Source organism: Haliotis rubra, unplaced genomic scaffold (assembly GCF_003918875.1).
Source record: "Haliotis rubra isolate DU_JTF1 unplaced genomic scaffold, ASM391887v1 Scf147, whole genome shotgun sequence".
Taxonomy (NCBI): Eukaryota; Metazoa; Mollusca; class Gastropoda; order Lepetellida; family Haliotidae; genus Haliotis; species Haliotis rubra.
The window spans coordinates 332478-353974 of record NW_025765414.1 but is presented as its reverse complement, the minus strand read 5'-3'; the positions used below and the strand labels follow the sequence as shown (position 1 = coordinate 353974).

At 39.2% G+C, this 21497-nt stretch overlaps 1 protein-coding gene and 1 long non-coding RNA gene across 5 annotated transcripts in view; one reads left to right on the top strand and one right to left on the bottom strand.

The window, feature by feature from the left end:
* Nucleotides 1-21497, top strand: part of LOC124269736 (signal transducer and activator of transcription 5B-like) — a 103179-nt gene that overhangs the window by 29430 nt on the left and 52252 nt on the right. For 3 of the 4 annotated variants that reach the window (XM_046704763.1, XM_046704762.1, XM_046704765.1), the window contains exon 2: nucleotides 19408-19563. In XM_046704763.1, coding sequence (XP_046560719.1) covers nucleotides 19408-19563 — 156 coding nt within the window. Of the gene's footprint in view, nucleotides 1-8646; nucleotides 8903-19407; nucleotides 19564-21497 lie in introns of those variants that run through there. The other variant, XM_046704764.1, reaches the window with a different exon arrangement.
* LOC124269739 lies at nucleotides 2766-18785 on the bottom strand. Its single transcript, XR_006896596.1, has 3 exons — nucleotides 18673-18785; nucleotides 9135-9138; nucleotides 2766-2776 (listed from the first exon to the last, which is right to left on the bottom strand). It is a non-coding gene; the product is annotated as an uncharacterized LOC124269739 (long non-coding RNA).

The window sequence follows — 21497 nt, the reverse complement described above, 5'->3', positions numbered from 1 at the left end:
ACCCGAATCACTGCGATGCATCTTGCATGTCCATTATACCTAAAACTGCAAGATGGATTTACCATTTCCAAATCAAAGATATTTGTGTACAGCGACACATTTATACTTAAACAGAAATTTTCACGTTTTGGAGTAATATACTACATGTAAATACATCATGATAAATATGACATTTTCTCTAAAATCAGGGGATAGCCTAATGGTTAAAGCGTTGGCTCGTCACGCCGAAGACCCGGGTTCGAATCCCCACATTGGTACAATGTGTGAAGCCCATTTCTGGTGTCCCCCGCCGTGATGTTGCTGGAATATTGCTAAAAGCGGCGTAAAACCAAAACTCAGTCAGTCAGTCTCTAAAATCAAGTAATCCCTATGGGATGTCTCAAACATTTTATCATGATTTGTTGCATTTAATCAATACAATTTGAGGCGAGATTAAAAAACACACTATTTGTCTGCCTACCACAAAAGTAACAGACAGACAGACAGATTTATTTGTATAAGTGTAAAATAATATGTGTAAAATAAAAACAGTGCATTTATGCGCAACATGTAAATACGCGATTTATAGGAACATCAATAAATCCATAAACACCCATTCACAATTTACATTTTCTCTCTCAATATAAGTATGTGGTACAACACAATGGCTACCTTAAACAACAAGTCAATATTTTCTGTGGGAAGTAGCATACAGAATTTATCGTGCCGCTTGGACTTTGAAGTTGTGAGCGTTACATCTAAATTTAGTAAGCGTACGCTTAAGTTGTGGTGCAAAAAGTAACTGATACATAAATTCCAAAAAAGGTGAGGTGAGGTGAAATTGGGTTTTACGTCGTGCTTGAGAATAGTTCGCTCATATGACGACGTGCATGCGTGTATATGTGTATGTGCGGCTGCTTGTACTAGCTCAGATTTAAGCTGGTTTTATAGTGCTAGCCCACTGAGATACCATGCCGCAGTGAAGCATGAATACCCCACTCAGACACATTATACTGACTCCGAGCCGACCAGTCCTTGTTGTACCCATTAATGCCGAGCGCCAGGCAGGGACCAACAAGTACCATATTTTAAAGTCTTTTGGCATGACGCGGTCGGTGATCGAACCCGCGACCTTCCGCTCTCCGGGCGGACGCTCTAACCAATACACCACGGAGGCGGTCTCCAAAAAAGGAAAATAATTTGCTATTAATTCCCCACTAAAAAAGACAAGCCTGAACAAACTGGTCTCTCAACAAAAACAACGAAAAGAAAAAGAATACAAAAAACTGATGTATGCAGAATTTCAAGTGGAACCTTTGTTACAGTGCCAAATATCATTAAACATTGATTAACCACTTCTTGAGATATCGCCCAAACCAGTTCTTTGAACGGACAGACTGACTGATGGAAGGTATTTTTTTATCCCCAACTTAAAGCTAAATGCGAGTTGTGGGATAACAAAAGGCCAAAAGGTAAAACCTTGAATGGGACATGATGAATAATACAACCCATCTGACCATTTATATAAAAAATAACTATGAAGAATACTATGATTTCTTTTGATACTGTCGAATATAGAATATGATATAAAGTATCTCTATATCATACAATTATCGGCTTTACCTGACCATATAGATCAGATTTCAGTTAAATTAGAAATGAGGTTAATTTTGACAGAAATATTGCAATATCTTAGCTATTTTGAAAGACAATAAAGTGAAGTTACGAAAAAAGTTTCAGTCACCAAGACATAAAAACAACAAAAAAGCTGTATTTTACAGATTCCGTTAATCTTTTACAAATTGCGTTAAAAATTGGTTTTACATTTTGCGTTAGGTGTTTACGTATTGCGTTAAAGACATTTTTTACATTTGGCGTTAATTTTTTACCTATTGCGTTAGTTTTTACGTTTTGCGTTAAGCTTTTACATATTGCGGTAGTTTTTACATATTGTCTTGATTTTACATATTGGGGAAACATGGGGAAAATTTGGGGAAAGCCTTACGATAGCTCTGATCACCCGATCCCGTCTTAACAAAAATGATCGTATCTTATGTCAAACATAGGATGCTGCAAATTAACTCTAACCCGGACGTAACCTTATGTTCACGGAGGCTGTTCGATGTTAATCCATGGGTACATACTAAAATATATAATTGTTCGTCAAACAATGTAGCATTTAAAACGAATTATGAAATAAATATAATCAGCATTTATATTCCAATTTAATATGTCAGTTGGGACAATATATAACGTTGTGTCGTGTCCATGTAAACTGTTGCTGTTAGTCAAGTATCCATGTCCTGCATTTCGAGTCATCGATTTTTGCATGCATCGATAGTTCGATGAGTCCATTCCATCCCCCATGAAATACGTCTATGCACATGTGTTTTGGTGATATACAACAGAAAATCTGAAGACAGATTCCAGATTAATGCCATCTATCAGTTCCAAAATCGGGGCGGTGGGGGCTAATGGTTAAAGCGTTCGCTCGTCACGCCAAAGACCCGGGTTCGATTCCCCACATGGGTACAATGTGTGAAGCCCATTTCTGGTGTCCCCCACCGTGATATTGCTGGAATGTTGCCAAAGCGGCATAAAACTAAACTCACTCACTTACTCAGTCCCCAAATCAAAACCACGACAGGGTGATGAAGTTTTTGTCAATGCTCCTAAGTTGTGTACACTGTGGAATGCTGTTTTGATCAAACTTAGTACGCCAAAGGTCAACAACTTTCTGAAGACAGTTGAAAACATACCTCTTCTTAGAAGCAATCCCCGTGTATATTCAACAATGCTCAGCTTTAAGTAAATTAAATCTCAATGCTTACAAAATGCAAGTGCTGAACAGCTAATAGTTAAATATGATTAAAATTATTATCATTCGTCAGAAGATTAATTATAGGTGTCATTACCTTCAGATTCACCAACATCATCATCATCAACATCATCATGTTTATCTCATGGCCTGAACCCGTGAAGGTCCTGGTTAGAATTAACCTTCAGTAACCCATATATGCTTGTCGTATAAGAGGCGACTAACGGGATCGGGTGGTCAGGCTCGCTGACTTGGTTGGCACATGTCATCGGTTCCCAATAGATCGATGCTCACTCACTCACTCACTGTGTAACGTGTTAAAGTCTTCTGTAAAAAGTCGATACAAGAGTGCCACATTGATCGAAAGTAGACATGAATGGAGAGCAGTAATAGTGAGTAAAACATAGTTCCGTCAGCGTGGATTATATTTCTGACAATGTATTTCATGAATAATGTATTTATGCAGAGTAAGCAATATTTCCGACAGCGAGTGCGTTATTCATCTATTCATTTAGGAAATATCCCGAGAACTCGTTAATAAATTAACCCCCAGTATCTGAATGGAAATATCTTTCAACAATGACTGAGTAAGTGAGTTCAGTTTTATGCCGCTTTTAGCAATATTTCAATATCACGGCGGGGGACAACAGATATGGGCTTCACACATTGTAACCATGTGGGGAATCGAACCCGTGTCTTCGACGTGACGAGCGAACGCTTTAACTACTAGGCTACCCTACCGCCTTTTTCAACAATGAGCAAAGGAGCATAGCAGATTATATACTATATAGTGTGTAACTGTGTAACTGGGGGTTACTGGTAAGAGACAAACGAGACAGTTTATCAGGATCCTTGACTTTTTATGCATATAAAAGTATCGCGGAGACGATCGATGCTCTTGATGCCGATCACTGAATTGTCTGGAACATATTAGGCCACATAAAAAAATATTCTTGTTTCTCATCTCTTTTTAAAAAAAAGTATGGCTCGGGCGGGCGAATTATATTTTTACTTTTTATTTTATGTCCACTAAACCCTGGATTTCTGTGTAAATTTACAGCTTTTCTCCTATAGAAAATCAAAACTTAGAAGTGTGAAAATTTCATGCACATTTTGAGAGTCAAAGTTTCTCCAGTGTAAAATTTATTTTTAAATCAGAGGGTCGGGTCGAATTTTGGGTCGGGCGGTAATGAGAAACAAGAATATTGTTATATATGGCCTTAATCAAATATCGCGGCGTTTTACAAACACACAATAACCAAAAACGTTTCCTTTACTCATTAATCAATTAACTCACAGTATCTTAATCGAAAAGTAATTCACTATGAAATAACGATATGCACTGTATCGAAATGTGTATACTAAATATTGTGTAACTGTGACCTTTGTTAAGACAAAGGGTGTGTATGTGTGTGAGTGAGTTTAGTTTTACGCCGCACTCAACAATATTCCAGCTATATGGCGGTGGTCTGTAAATAATCAAATCTGGACCAGACAATCCAGTGGTCAACAGCATGAGCATCAATCTGCGCAATTGGGAACCGATGACATGTGTCAACCAAGACAGCGAGCGTGACCACCCGATCCCGTTAGTCGCCTCTTACGACAAGCATGGGTTACTGAAGGTTCATTCTAACCCGTACCTTCACGGGTCAAGACAAAGGGATTGAATGAACAATGAACTTAAGCCATAGCGTCCCTGCTGACGCATTACCGCGTCACACCGACGGATATATAATATAAGTCATCCTTCCTATCGCATCTTCAAGTGATTTCCCGCTACAGCACGTTCCCGTTGCAGGCAGTACGCAGTTTTTGAGAAAACAAGGCGAGTTTGGGAGTATTCCCTAGAGAGGAGGGCTACAGTGGTCCCCCATGAAGATCCGAATCAAATTAGGTGTTCATGATCTGTGCGTATCAAGAGGCTACTAAGTGGCTCGGATGGTCAAGCTTCCTGACTTCGTTGTCATGACATCCTATCCTAGTCGCGATGGTCACTATATCAATCACTGGATTGTCTGGTCTTTTTAAATAGAATTTTTCCACTGCTTCGTTAAACAACAAACAAACAAAACAGTACAGGAAAACGTTTTAGGTCAGATCCCGTTAATTCGGAAATCCCCTTCCGACACGTTATTGATGTTAAAGTATATACGGAATGGACGCCAAATGTATAGGTCAGACATAATAATAATAATACTGAAAATTTATATAGCGCTAAATCCAACCACTACGTGGGTGCTTATAGCGCTACAAAATAATAATAATACAGACCTGATAATATTGTCAATGAGTGAGTGAGTTTAGTTTTACGCCGCACTCAGCAATATTCAAGCTATATGGGGGCAGTCTGTGAGTGTGAGTGAGTGAGTTTAGTTTTACGCCACACTCAGCAATATTCCAGCTATATAGCGGCGGTTTGTAAATAATCAAATCTGGACCAGACAACCCATTGATCAACAGCATGAGCATCGATCTACGCAATTGGGAATGACATGTGTCAACCAAGTCAGCGAGCCTGACCACCCGATCTCGTTAGTCGCCTCTTATACGACAAGCATGGGTTACTGAAGGCCAATTCTAAAACGGATCTTCGCGGGTTACTTTGTCAGTGGCACGTCATAGGATCCCGACGGCGTTGCTCGTTCCTCAAATATCAGTCAATTAGTTGAGAGACTATTCATACATGTGTTTGGCTGGAAATTGAGTGCTGCGTAAAACAAATTACACTCTGCTTTATCCGGACGTTTCTTCAATCCAACGATTTCGCTTTAAAGCGACTAACGGATTAAAGGGATATTCAAGTACTGTGTATTTACAACAACAAAATTGAAAAAACAAAACAACTAATCTATTTTGTTCACTGGGCAGTGTGCGAAATAGCCACTGACCCGCTAGCCCGTGGCTAGTAAAAAATCCAGTCGGGCCAGTAAATCTCCAGTCACTGGCTAGTGAATTCTCAGGGGTCATTTTATAAATACATCACTCTCTCCGACTTGTTAAGTTATAATACACTTTTAAATCATGCAAGATTATGGTCTGATAAAAATGTTCATCATATTAGCAGCTTAATGACGAAACCCGTGTCTACATTCAAATTTCGGACTAGTGAATTATTTTGTTGGCTAGTAACTTTCAGGCATAGCTAAGCCGACTTGCACACTCTCACTGGGTGTGTCTTTCACTTAGTTTCCCTCTTATGAGTATGGATGATACAAGATATATTTTTCTCACAGGTTTTTTTAAATAGAATTTTATTTTGGCGAACGTGTCTGAATTTTATGTCTCGATAGAGATCACAATACAATTGGTTAAAACAGTGACCATATAATAGAAATATTGAATTTCCTTTCGGGATCGTTACAAGGGATCTGTTTTTTTAATCATGAGGGACGGTGGGGTAGCCTAGTGGTTAAGCGTTCGCCCATCACGCTGAAGACCCGGGTTCGATTCCCCACATGGGTACAATGTGTGAAGCCAATTTCTGGTGTCCCCCGCCGCGATATTTCTAAAGCGGCGTAAAACCATACTCGTTCACACACTTTAAAATCATGATTCAAGACGTTTTTGAAATCCCTTCGCGTCCTGCATTTGAAACAGTCATATTGTGTTACACATCGACGATGTTGCCAGATTCGTTTTACTTTTTCATTGAAAGATTTAACAGAGGCAACCTGATGTGTCTTTTGATATCTTGAAGATGAGTTTAAGACGAGTATTGACTAGTTTTGATGTATTTCATGTCAAACGACATGAAGGTAAGATTATATTCATCATTCAAAATCAAAATCAATTTTGAAACTGTTGCAGTATGTAAACAGTATTCGGCAATAAACAGTATATATTTAGTGTCAAAAGAAAACCAGATTTCAGTGGTTGCGAAATTAGTGACGTCATTGTATTATGACGCCATACTAGCCGATGACGTCACAATGTTCTGCGACGCATTATAATTGCAATTTTATAAGGACTGTTATATCCCGTGGAAGCCCGTTTGGGGAAATGATATAAGGGTAATGCTATTTTTGAGGGCATTATCATTTGCAGAAGCCCGCGGTCTTCCATTAACTGCCCGACGAAGGAGGGCAGTTGAAAAAGACCGAGGGCTTCTGCAAATGATAATGCCATCAAAAATAGCAGTACCGTTATTATTGCTAAAATACATGGAATTGGTGTTGAAAAGAAAAAGGAAACAATGAAGGAATTTGACTGTAAGTTTACTCAAAACCAACTTCTGACGGGGTTGACTGCCCGAATGCAATTACGTCATCGAACAATTCAAGTGACGATATTCGACCTTGGCCTTTGACAAGACCATAGTCTGCAACATGTCAAACTATGTCAGTGTTCGGTTTTGGTCCAACAACAACGTTAATAGTGCAATTGTTAAGGTTAGCACCAGCAAGAAAGCCAATATTTAAGCTATTTAAAGCGGGAATTCGGGTTGCTTTGACTTGTTGACCCAGTATATCTGCCACTCCAAAGCCAATGTCGAAAGAACCGACGCACCCACTATGACGTCACTTGACAACAGAACTGATAGTGGCCCGTCGTTAAGGTTGAGCGGTCCAATACCTTTTTCAGCGGCCCTCAAATTTCTGATAAAAGGAGGGCGGTTTCATGATAAGTCCATGTGTTTTAGCTATAATTATTGTTATTGAGTCTAGTTATTGAATCAGCATGAGGTCTCATGCTGATTTTACCAAACGGGTATTAGAACTCTTGCTTTCGTTAGTCTGATCAGGGAGACTAAATAAGGTCTGAACCCAGGGCAAACTGTAGCGCAAATAGGGTTGCGCAGCAGACAGAAATGTGCTACAGTTTGCCTGTGGTCTGATACAGTTGTTCATTCGTTTCATAATATTGGTATTAGTACTCTTTTACAATTCTGTATTTATTGGTGCCTTAAAGATTCCAAGGAACTGTCATGATTGTTCGTATTTCGCATGGAAAATATGTGATTGAACCCTGGTACTGTAATCAGTATAATGCGAAAATCATAATCATGTGATGTGAAATTGGGTTTAACGTCGTGCTTGAGAATATTTCGCTCATATGACGACGTGCATGCGTGTATGTGCGGCTGCTTGTACTAGCCCAGACTTAAGCTGGTTTTATAGTGCTAGCCCACTGAGATACCACGTCGCAGTGAAGCATGAATACCCCACTCAGACACATTATACTGACTCCGAGCAGACCAGTCCTTGTTGTACCCAATAATGCCGAGCGCCAGGCAGGGACCAACAAGTACCATATTTTAACGTCTTTTGGTATGACGCGGTCGGGGATCGAACCCGCGACCTTCCGCTCTCCGGGCGGATGCTCTAACCACTACACCACGGACGCGGTCCATAATCATGTGAGTGATTCATAATTAATAATAATAAGAAGCATTTCTTCATTAGACAGAACTCGCAAAATAAAGCGGAAGGCACAAAATCTCCATAAAATCATTATTACAAATGTGCCTTAGAATGTTTGTGGTTTTTTTGTGTGACTCTTTCATATTGAGCCACAAAACAAAAACACGATCACGACTCGATATTTCGGATGGAAATAACATTATGAGAAGAGTAAAACACGCCATATAAACGTGTATTTATTTATTTATTTTTTATTTTATTGTTTAGATAAAAAAAAACTACAACAATAATTTCCTAATTTGCCCCATCCAAAGTAATTCATCTAAACTTGTGCAAAATTTAAACCCCGCAGTCCCGCATTAATATAGCCTTGACATTTAACCTTTCCCATGGGGCAATTCTCTTTGGTATGGGTTTTTCTAATCCCGACTCTGCGCTGTCATCTTTCAAATGTATATACATAGACGGTATCCCAGTATTCCCCAGGAATCGAAAGTCGGGGAATCCCCCGGTTCTTGTAACTCGGTCCCAGATACCAGGAAACCGTTAATGGTTTGTTTCGGAGAACCTCAAATCGACATTTCGGTGTAGGAGGCAGAAATATTCAGACATAGTGTGACTCGAACGGCGATATCTCTAAGATATACTTGAGTTGGTTCAACAAAACAAATACAGTGAGCTGCTGGTGAACTGGGAGTCTATGCTGCGTTCGTGTTGGCTGTAACAGCAGCGTCCTCGCCAGGTAATAGTGAACAGTTATTGACTTGTGACGCAATTACCAGGATACAGGAATACATTCATGGTATAAGCACTGTCACGTGTTCTTTCAAGTAGTATGAAGCGTTTTTTGTCGTTAATTGATTGGTTTTGATGTGTGTCATTGTGATATGTGTGATTTATTGAATGTTGTTAAATACCGATATTCAGTCAAAATATGGTCAGTTTTACAATAGGAACTGATTTTGAAATGCTACGATACTGTAGCGGGTAGGTTTCTCAGACCGATAGAGCTATCAGATACATAACGTATCGATTGAGATCATTTACGAATAAATATGCAAATATGAGAGGTCACGTAGGCGCATTGTTTACCAACAAATATACCATGCTTGCCTGCCATTGGTTGTATTGATAATTTGGGGCCTGGACAATTTGCTTGGATAATTGTTATTGATTATTAGATACCAAAGTTAGTGAGTTTTGTAATGTGAATAAATAAAGGAAATTGTGTTATTGTACAATATTAGCCATGACATTTTTAAATTTTTATACAGTTGGTATTTTGAATAATGAAAAAGGGAACATTTGTTGTCTTTAGTAGGACTGGCTAAAAGATTGATAATTGGAAATATCATCACTGAAATCATTATTAATGATTATTGATATGAAAATTGTGTAGTCTATGATATCATACATGAATTGTTGTGATGAAATACACACACAATACATTGGTCTTATTCATTGGCTGCTCCTACAGTATGTTTTGTTGGTACATATGTTGCCACTCACTACTGATGTGACCGCCTTCGTGGTGTAGTGGTTAGAGGTCCGCCCGGAGTGCGGAAGGTCGCGGGTTTGATCCCCGACTGCGTCATACCAAAAGACGTTAAAATGTGGTACTTGTTGGTCCCTGCCTCGCGCTCGGCATTAATGGGTACATCAAGGACTGGTCTGCTCGGGAGTCAGTATAATGTGTCTGAGTGGGGTATTCATGCTTCACTGTGGCATGGTATCTCAGTGGGCTAGCACTATAAAACCAGCTTAAGTCTGGGCTAGTACAAGCAGCCGCACATACACATACACACGCATGCACTTTGTCATATGAGCGAAATATTCTCAAGCACGACGTAAAACCCAATTTCACCACCACTACCACCACTACTGATGTGAAATATGTTGATTTCTTTCAGATTATATAGTCAGTTTTGCTTAAAGTTACTTCTCTGATATATGATCGATAATCAATCGATATTCATTTAACGATAATCGTTCTCTATGATCTTTATCGATAGCTAGCCCTAGTCACTAGCATCATCTGGGTTCAAATGTCAGCTTCTCAGCAGGTCAACCTAAATTCCTGTTGCTATACTGATAGAAAGAAAATGAAAATAGGTACAGGTTTTGCAGTAATCTGGACTTGCTATATATGATTGCTTGTATGGACTGTACATAGAACCTGTATATATGTTATGCGCAGAGCATGTCCCTGAGTGATGTAGATGAGGCACTATAAAAGTACTCTTATTATTTATTATTATTATTGGGGGCGGTGGGGTAGCCTAATGGTTAAAGCGTTGGCTCGTCACGCCGAGGACCCGGGTTCGATTCCCCACATGGTGGTGTCCCCAGCCGTGATGTTGCTGGAATATTGCTAAAAGCGGCGTAAAACCAAACTCAGTCAGTCAGTGTTATTATTATTGGATGTATTTGTTTCAGTGTCTGCAGGACTAAGTCCCCAAAATAACATGATTGTCCATGTTTCTTTGAGCATATTTCACATTTCTTAATTTATACAAAGGGGAATACATGATACGTTTTATGTATAACAACTTCTTTTGTATTCTTTACACAATGTTTCCATCCAGGATTTGAACCCACACTGTCAGAATCAGGCACCTAATTTCCAGCACACAAAGTCAGACCCCTTGAGGAAGCTGTGGTAGCTTTGTGGGTTAGGCATCTGACTTTCTGTGCTTCATATGATGCCTGACTCTGAGGGTGTGGGTTTGAATCCCAACAAAAGTACTAGAATCTGTACTTTACTGAGCAAGTGAATCCCAAATATATCGTATGTTACAACAGTTTTTACCCAGTGTTTCCATTACAGCTTGCATACCTCAATGTCTGTAAAAAACAATCACGATGATGATGATGATGATGATGATGATGCCAACAGAAACAATTATGGCAATAATAATGACAATAATAAAATGGCATATATGGCTCCAGCTTCCAATCACCAGGTATATATGCATGGTCAATGGAGCAGTATGCTCTCAGTTTTCATTCTAAGAGACCCAGGGAGTATACAACTGAAATAGCCTTGTCTGGTGCTAGAAGGTTCAGAGTATATCAGGGCTCCAGATAAGGGCCGTATCGGCGTATGTACGGATAAAAATATGCACGATACGGTAGGAAATAATTTAGAAAACGTAGCAGATACCACAGCAATGGTGTACGGTCTTAGAATCATTTACAGACGTATTTATCTGAAACATTATTGATTAATTGTTTATTGACCTGTTTACACAAGAGTAGTAATGTTGTGGTGCATATATGAAACGAAACACACGATTACTGATACTCCATTAAATTCCATTCAGTAATCTAAATGTACTCTTAAGGTTTTCCAATACTGATTGAAAAAATAAGGAGTACGTACTCCTGATGTTGAAAAATTATCTGGAGCCCTGTATATCAAATAAAGTGAAATTAAGATTGCGAATCCTCACAATTTTACCTTGCCAATTGAACATTTAAATCTCAGAATTTTATTCAACTTAGGATAACATTGTTTAACAAACAATCATAGATTTAAATCGCTATTATTGGTTTGTATTACAAGAGGATAAGCGCAGTAGTTGGAACAGTGAAACAAATGCACATGCAGTACGTGATGAGCGTTAACTTAGACCAACCTGACTTGTCCTCGGTGTTTCATTTAATGCTGCAAAACTATCAACACCAAAATCGTCCACAAGGACAAAACTTTGGACACCAAAAACAACAGCGAGGACAAAACTCTCAGCACCAAACTTGACCACTAGGACAAAACTGTGGACACCCAAAACAACCACAAGGGCAAAATGATCAACACCAAATCGATCAGTAGGACAAAACTCGCAGCACCCAAATCGATCAGTAGGACAAAACTTTGGACACCAAATCCAACAGCAACGACAAAACTCGCATCACCCAAATCGATCAGTAGGACAAAACTTTGGACACCAAAACTGACCACTGACGAAACTGTGGACACCAAAACTGACCACTGACAAAACTGTGGACACCAAAACTGACCACTGACAAAACTGTGGACACCAAAACTGACCACTGACAAAACTGTGGACACCAAAACTGACCACTGACAAAACTGTGGACACCAAAACTGACCACTGACGAAACTGTGGACACCAAAACTGACCACTGACAAAACTGTGGACACCAAAACTGACCACTGACGAAACTGTGGACACCAAAACTGACCACTGACTAAACTGAACTGACCACTGACAAAACTGTGGACACCAAAACTGACCACTGATCTAAACTGTGGACACCAAACTGACCACTGATCTAAACTGTGGACACCAAAACTGACCACTGATCTAAACTGTGGACACCAAAACTGACCACTGACAAACTGTGGACACCAAACTGACCACTGACAAAACTGTGGACACCAAAACTGACCACTGACAAAACTGTGGACACCAAACTGACCACTGACAAAACTGTGGACACCAAAACTGACCCACTGATCTAAACTGTGGACACCAAAATGACCACTGACTGAAACTGTGGACACCAAAAACTGACCACTGATCAAACAGTAGACACCAAAACTGACCACTGATCTAAACTGTGGACACCAAAACTGACACCAAAACTGTGGACCAAAACTGACCACTAACGAAACTGTGGACACCAAAACTGACCACTGACGAAACTGTGGACACCAAAACTGACCACTGACGAAACTGTGGACACCAAAACTGACCACTGACAAAACTGTGGACACCAAAACTGACCACTGACGAAACTGTGGACACCCTAAATGATAACATATGAGGAATACTCAGTGACTGAATAATATCTGAAGCATTGTTGATAGCAGCATATAAAATGCCAAGATATTGTTAAACCAGCTGTGGAAAACATTATGTTGTAACTCAAGCTTCTTGCTATGGAAACCCTTTGTGCATCTCCAGCTGACTGTGAGCTGGATTCATTGGGACCCTAAATTGATAGTGCTGTTAAACTATATGTCATGAATGGATTAATGTTGCATTGATATTCGTGGAACAATAACTCCATTCTATGACGAGGAAATAAAAGTCTTCAATTTTACATAAAATATCTTGCAATATTTTAATTTGCAAATTATTAGCCTTTCAGAAGTTAATGGTGTAATGGTTTTTATCTGGTTTTTATGGTAAGGCAAAATTATACAGTTGTTGGTGGTGATGGTGAATTCCTGGGAAATCATGCAGGAGACAGGTGTATTTTAAGTCACTGTGGGTCGGTAGTCTGTGAAGCTTTAATACCACAAAGCCAAACTGGGCTTTTCACATCACTGTTTGCTTGCTAGTTTGTTTGTTTGACACCGCACTCAGCTATATTCCAGCTGTATGATGTTGATCACTGGATTGTCTGGTCCAGACTCGATTATTTACATTTACAGACCGCCGCCATGTAGCTGGAATATTGCTGAATGCGGCGTAAAACTAAACTCACTCACTCACTCTTACGACAAACATGGGCTCCTGAAGACTAATTGTAACACAGATTCACAGATCACATCACTGTCAGCAGTGTTGTAAACTCCCCAAAATTTCAGCCAGACAACTGTGCCCGGGATCATGAAAAAATCTTAAGTCTAAAATTAGCTTAGCACAAAAAAATCTTAAGTCTAATTTTTTTTGCTTAGCTAAGATTTTAGATAAGACTGGATCATGAAACTGTCTCAGCCAAATCTTAGCTAAGACTAAGACTAAGACAGTTACCATGGCAATTTTAGAATGATGTAATCATGTCCGGTCACTCTTAAATAATTGAGGAGAATAGTTTAGTAGCAGGCACCTGCTGAAATGTTCCAAACAAGTCAACTGGACGCTTTTATCCCTGCCAGCGGTGACTTTTAGTGTCTTTAAGGTTGGGATATTTTCTAAATACACCAACACTTAAGCCTAACTTAAATGCTTTTCTGCCATATTGCATTGATAGTGTTTTCAAAATCACGTTTAGCGAAGGCCGGTATTGAGACGCTATTACATCAATGATATTTCCTATTCAGCTGTGACAAATACATCACTGAATTCCTCATACATTTTAGTATCAAATAAGAAATGGTCCTTGTCACTAAAACCAAGTGTCTAGGTGATATGAAACGAACGCTGTGTGCGAAAGACAGCACTTGTTGAAATGTAAACAAAGAAACATTGAGACTTTACACTGTGTACTGCATTTTCTCAAATTTCAGACACCCATTCGTCTATTCGTAGCATGCATAGGCTCAATACTTTTAGAACATACATGGAAATAGTATCGTAGCAAAAAATAATAGATACAATACAGTAATGTGATATGTTTATACGAAATTGTCAAAGTTTCTGTGCAGCGTAACGCCATGACTGACGGAAAATCTCGCAGAACAACAACGGTAATGATCGGCATATCTGGCTTCTTCTCTTACTTACAATGAAAACGATAAAACATACACAGATAGTCAGAATCATTCTGATTACTCACATCACACATTTATGTGCAAACGATCCCCGAATCAAAGGAAAGGTCCTCGCCAAATCCTGTATACCCATGTCACCCGGTTTCATTTTGTAAGAAATCGGTCAACGGTTGTGATGTCATATACGCCAACATTGTTGTTACATATTTGGCAATTTCTTTGAGGTGAAGGTCGGTCGAATAAGAGTAAACACAATCGCCATGTTCCACCGATTACACTTTCAGTGTATATTTTGAGTATCTTTCAGATATTTTTTCATGAAACTATTCATTATCTACATTTAGCCTTGTTCTATATCATATCCTTGGATATAGGGTATACGGTTTTCATTCTTTCAAGGGTTTTGTTTCTTTGAATAATATTTACATAAGAAATTGATATACTGAGTGTAGTACACCATATTTTAAACCCTTAAGCACGTGTTAAAAGAACAAACGAAGGCGTAACTGCAACATGTACTTAAATAGTTCATGTATCATGTGCAATATTCGCCATTCGGACCAATATGACAGTTGCAAATGAACAGGTTATGAATAGCGATTTAACTTTCATGACCCCGGGGCCAGGGGTTGTGAAATATTCTTTTTAATTTACGTCAAATTGATGCCAAACAGGTGCGTGTGTTGTTCATATTAAGAAACAAAGTCAAACCGTCTAATTATGGATCTACTCAGGACATTATTTACATGGTAAAATCAGTCATTTTAAATTCTGTCACAAGAGTGTTAAATTCAGACATAGAAACCGAAACCTTTTACACAATTCATGGAAATTATGTGAGATATATACTGATCAGCTGACCAGTGTCATTTTTTTCCGACGTCGCAAAATACATAAAACAAGCAATGACTTCAACTACAATTTTGTAATCTTTTCAGTAATTTCATTATATTTGAAGTTATGGCTAGTACTCAGTAAGTAATGATGCAAAATCAGTCAAAATACATCTACACAAACAGGAGAATATGTGAATTTAAGAACTACTTTACATATCGGATAGGGCCATCCAAATCGCTTTTACGTGCTTTCTCATGTAGTACATTGCCATCTTTTCTTATAACTTGTGAAACTACTAAAACGTCTCCGCCACATTGGGGAACTTTGTATTGAATACATGTAGTTTGGTTCACGGTGAACAAAACATAAGGAAAATATAGCGTCCCGTGTATCCACAATCGAATTCTCTCCAAGTGATATGAGTTACATTGACCTAGTGTTAAGCATAGCGGCGTTATGCCCCCTTATCTTTATACGCTTATGACCTCTGTCGTCCTTTGACGTCATAGAAGAAAATCCATGTTTGACATTTATTGCGAGTCATTTTTAATGGTGAGCGTATAACGTTATGCATAAGCAAATAAACCCATTTCATATATACTTATGTCGTTCAGATATCAGGCTGTAATTTATTCGCCACACTTTCTGTAAAGATGCCAAATTAAAAAATCGTGGCTCAGTGCTTTTACCGGTGCACGATCAAAAGTGGAGAAATTTACTGTTTTTGAATGCATAGCAAAATTTTGGACATCATTTAGCAGTGTTAATTTCTCAAACCGCCGAGGTATTTGCATTTATACTTATACCAACGGATAGGAAATTTAATATTCCACAGTTCTGTGTAATTTTATAGCTGTACGCAGATCCAGGACCACGAGAGCGCAAATCACGCACAACGTTCACTTTTCAAACATTATGAAATTGTGCGCCTAAAAAAAGAAATCGGCATCAAAAAGGACTTAAGACTGCTAGGTAGCAGTCTCAGGATTTAAGACAAAAAATGATCTCAGTCTTAACTTTTAAGACTAAAAAATGTACGTGATCCCCGATTTAAGACAATTTTTTGGACTTAAGATCAAAATGACAGACTTAAGCAAATTTTAGACTTAAGTCACTTTCATGACCCCGGGGCCTGGCCCCGATTTCTCGAAACAAACTTAAGTCTGAGTTTTGACTTAAGTCTGAGTTTTTACTCAAATTTGAGAAAACGCAGGAACATGCATTTCCCAGAATAAACTGAAATCAATATTAAACTGAAACTTAGTAGACTTAGTAGTTTGGTGGATAGATTACTTAAGTTGTTTGGGCTTTTTTTATTTAAAAAATGCACTTGAGTTAAAAATTCAGCTGTTTCAAATTGTCAAACTCAGTTTGAAATTTGAGTAAAAACTTAAGTTTGTTTCGAGAAATCGGGGCCAGGTCTGGTAACTCTCGAAAGTTACCAGACCGGGTGGAAAGTTGCCAGTCCCGAATTTTCTGGATTAAGAAAAATAAAAAAGAAGGTTACGTTAATAAGAGGAGGGAACTGTTTAATGTCAGGTTATTGTCACAATAACACATGTTTTCAAATGTTTTTCAGTCAAGGCTTTATTCATTATATACATTACAAAATTACACTGATTTAACAGCCAGACCATCGGGCTTGCAACTGTTTAAACTGACCGTCCGGTCGCAAAACAGTCCGTCCCGGGCGGTCGGTCAGGCGGGAGTTTGTAACACTGCTGTCAGTGAATCTTAGTGTTATGGACCAACATTTTCTCTGATTGCTGGACCACGCAGATTGGTCTTGTTACCAAAGACATAGATAAGTTAAAGAACCATCTATAGCCAGTATAGATAGTAATTGAAGCTATGTAATGATCAAATATTGATGCAGGATAACAAGATATGGATGAACAACTTCTTTATTACTGAGAGACACATTTTCATATCAGATATTGGTTCAACTGTGGCTAGTATTTTATGTGAAAAAAGCGGGATATTGAGTGTCCATAATTTCTGTCTCTTGTATGTATATGCCTTCAACAACCAGTTGGCATTGCAGTATCTCTGAAATGATACTGACCTGTGAACGTCCGGGTTAGAATATTGGCCTTCAGTAACCCATGCTTGTCGTAAGAGGCGACTAATGGGATCAGGTGGTCAGGCTCGCTGACTTGGTTGACACACGTCATCGGTTCCCAATTGCACAGATCGATGCTCATGCTGTTGATCACTGGATTGTCTGGTCCAGACTCGATTATTTACAGACCGCCGCCATACAGCTGGAATATTGCTGAGTGCGGGTGTAAAACTAATCTCACTCACTCACTGAAATGCTCCTGATACAATCCCTCATACTCTCAATGACACACACTTGATCGTTGCACATTTCACAATTACTTTCAGTTGTACTTTCTGGAATAATTTCCTGGTCTGGATTTTGTTTTGGTTGTTTAACACCACATTCAACAATATTCTAGCTGTATGATGGCTTTCTGTAAATAATCAAATTTGGACCAGACAATCCAGTGATCAATATCACGAGCCTCGATCTAGGTGATTGGGATACAATGATGTGTCAACCAAGTCAGCGAGTCTGACCACCCGATACCGTTAGTCGCCTCTCTTGACAAGCATAGGTTGTGGAAATTCTAACCCGGGTCTTCATCAGTTTCCTGGTTAGGAAGTTGTGTATATAATGAGAGTGGTTTGTTTACAAATATTATCAAGGTTGCATCATTGCTCACATACCAGTGTTCAAAATAAGGAGCAGGTGGGGTAGCCTAGTGGTTAAAGTGTTCCTTCGTCATGCCGAAGACCAGAGTTCAATTCCCCACATGGTTACAATGTGTGAAGCCCATTTCTGGTGTCTCCGTGAAATTGCTGGAATATTGCTAAAAGTGGCGTAAAACCAAGCTCTGTCACTCAGAACAAGCACCTGCAATAGGCTCATTGCAGGAACATTTGCATATTTATCAGTGACTTACTGTAGGGCTGGCTAAAATCATCAATAATTGAAAATATTGTTGACAGAAATTGTTAGTGATCATCGATATGAAAATTATGTTAGCAATAATATCGTTCAGTGACTATTGGGTTAGGAAAAAGTTACAATTTTCTCACCCAATATACAAAGTTAGGACTTCAGTCACAGTCTGCTTCTAAATTATGTTCAGGAAGCTATTTTGTTAATAATCCATGCAAAAACATGTCACCACAATCGAGTGCCAGTCAATCAGCTGAGCCAGTAGACAGAGTAGAGGTCCAGTCATTGGGGGATCATGAACTGCAGTCAAATCCCAATGTCTCGAATCGCTGGGGACCAAGTAATAAATTCGACTTATCGCTGTATTCGAGACATAGGTATGTCTATGAGGGTAGAAAAAATGATGATCCAGTCCTAATTCCTCCGCCTAAGCATTTGTTTATCTAATGATTTCCATATCACTAGTAGGGACAACTTTTCAGTTCCAGTCTGATTAGCACAGACAGTGATTTCCGTAAAATCACTAATCTGCCTTTTGAACTCACCCATCAATGGCGGAAAGGTGTGAGCCGCGCTGGTTTGTTAATTGGATCAGTTTGCTACACCGATCAACTTCTCATTGACTTCGGCTTATGTATACAAGATTGCTGTTGTTTGAATCTCATGGGACCAAATTTACTTCTCGAGTCATCGTGTGTATTTATGAGACGAATTCGTATAACCGGTATTCAAATGATGACAATTATAACAGGGAATGGTCGGGACCGACAGGTACTTCGAGTTATGCATAATATTCGAGACACCGGCATTCGACTCATCGGGATTTGACTGTACCTATTTCTCAGTGTCACCTGCTTGCAGGGTGGTGGGGTAGCCTTGTGGTTAAAGCGCTTGCTCATCACACTGCAGACCAAGTTCTATTCCCCACATGGGTACTATGTTTGAAACCCACTTCTGGTGTCCCCTGCCGTGATATTGCATGAATATTGCTTTGCTACAAGTGACATAAAACTATACTCACTCACTCACCTTGCAGACACATTGTGGCAATGTCGTGGCAAGAGATCAGAGAACAGCTTCAGCAGAACTTGGACCAACCTCTTAGCAACCAACTATGTCAGCTGTACAACCAACTACACATACCGATGATTATACGCCGCAAGTATGCTCGCTGGTTCGAGGACAATATCTGGTGAGTGGTGTCATCGCTTTTGAGGACTTTTTGCTGCTTCTTATTCACTTTTCTGTTGTCACCTCGACTTGCAGCTGTTTTAATACACTTCCCATGAGAGTACCTTCGAAAACTTTGCTGATGGCTTTCAAAGGGTACAGTGTCACTAAATATGTTTTTATTGTGTCACAACATCCATGATACTGTTTTTATAGTGCTACAATGTCGCTAAATATTTTAAAGTGCTGCAGTGTCCATAAATTTTATTCGTTTTCCTTGTTCCCGGTCTCAACACTTGATGCAGGAGGCATAGAATATATAGCACTCAGACATCAGCAGATATTTAGATCACTTTGTGTTCTTCTAAAAAGGAACTTGATTCCTTTGTGATTCACTTGAAACTTTAAAACACATTTCAAAATGCATGTTAGAAGATTTGCATGAAACCCCTACCAAATCACAATAGCAAGATAATATTTCATAAACATGCTTAACTATATGGCAAAATGTGTGTAGCTACTGCATGTTGAAATCTATTTTCTATCAATAATGCAGCTCCAGAATAGCTAGCCGGTATATTTCGACAGATATTTAGAAAAGGAAAAAAATATTTATATGTATTTATTATCATTATGAGGTGATTATCAGTTCACTTACAGAATTGATGATGATGCTGATGAGGATGATGATATGATGTGAGGTGGTGGTGGTTGTGTGTATGTTGAACATTTATTGATGTTGTGATGGTGTGACTGTAGTGGATGGTATGATGATGATGATGATGATGATGATGATGATGATGATGATGATGTATTGATGAGGTGATGGTGTGGTTGTGTTGGACGATAATGGTGGTGATGGCAGAGTCCATGTATACCGGTATATGATGATGATGCTGATGATGATGTATTGATGAGGTGATGGTGTGGTTGTGTTGGACGATAATGGTGGTGATGGCAGAGTCCATGTATACCGGTATATGATGATGATGATGATGATGTATTGATGAGGTGATGGTGTGGTTGTGTTGGACGATAATGGTGGTGATGGCAGAGTCCATGTATACCCGGTATATGATGATGATGATGATGATGATGTATTGATGAGGTGATGGTGTGGTTGTGTTGGACGATAATGGTGGTGATGGCAGAGTCCATGTATACCGGTATATGATGATGATGATGATGATGTATTGATGAGGTGATGGTGTGGTTGTGTTGGACGATAATGGTGGTGATGGCAGAGTCCATGTATACCGGTATATGATGATGATGATGATGATGATGTATTGATGAGGTGATGGTGTGGTTGTGTTGGACGATAATGGTGGTGATGGCAGAGTCCATGTATACCGGTATATGATGATGATGATGATGATGTATTGATGAGGTGATGGTGTGGTTGTGTTGGACGATAATGGTGGTGATGGCAGAGTCCATGTATACCGGTATATGATGATGATGATGATGATGATGTATTGATGAGGTGATGGTGTGGTTGTGTTGGACGATAATGGTGGTGATGGCAGAGTCCATGTATACCGGTATATGATGATGATGATGATGATGTATTGATGAGGTGATGGTGTGGTTGTGTTGGACGATAATGGTGGTGATGGCAGAGTCCATGTATACCGGTATATGATGATAATGATGATGATGTATTGATGAGGTGATGGTGTGGTTGTGTTGGACGATAATGGTGGTGATGGCAGAGTCCATGTATACCGGTATATGATGATGATGATGATGATGTATTTATGAGGTGATGGTGTGGTTGTGTTGGACGATAATGGTGGTGATGGCAGAGTCCATGTATACGGTATATGATGATAATGATGATGATGTATTGATGAGGTGATGGTGTGGTTGTGTTGGACGATAATGGTGGTGATGGCAGAGTCCATGTATACCGGTATATGATGATAATGATGATGATGTATTGATGAGGTGATG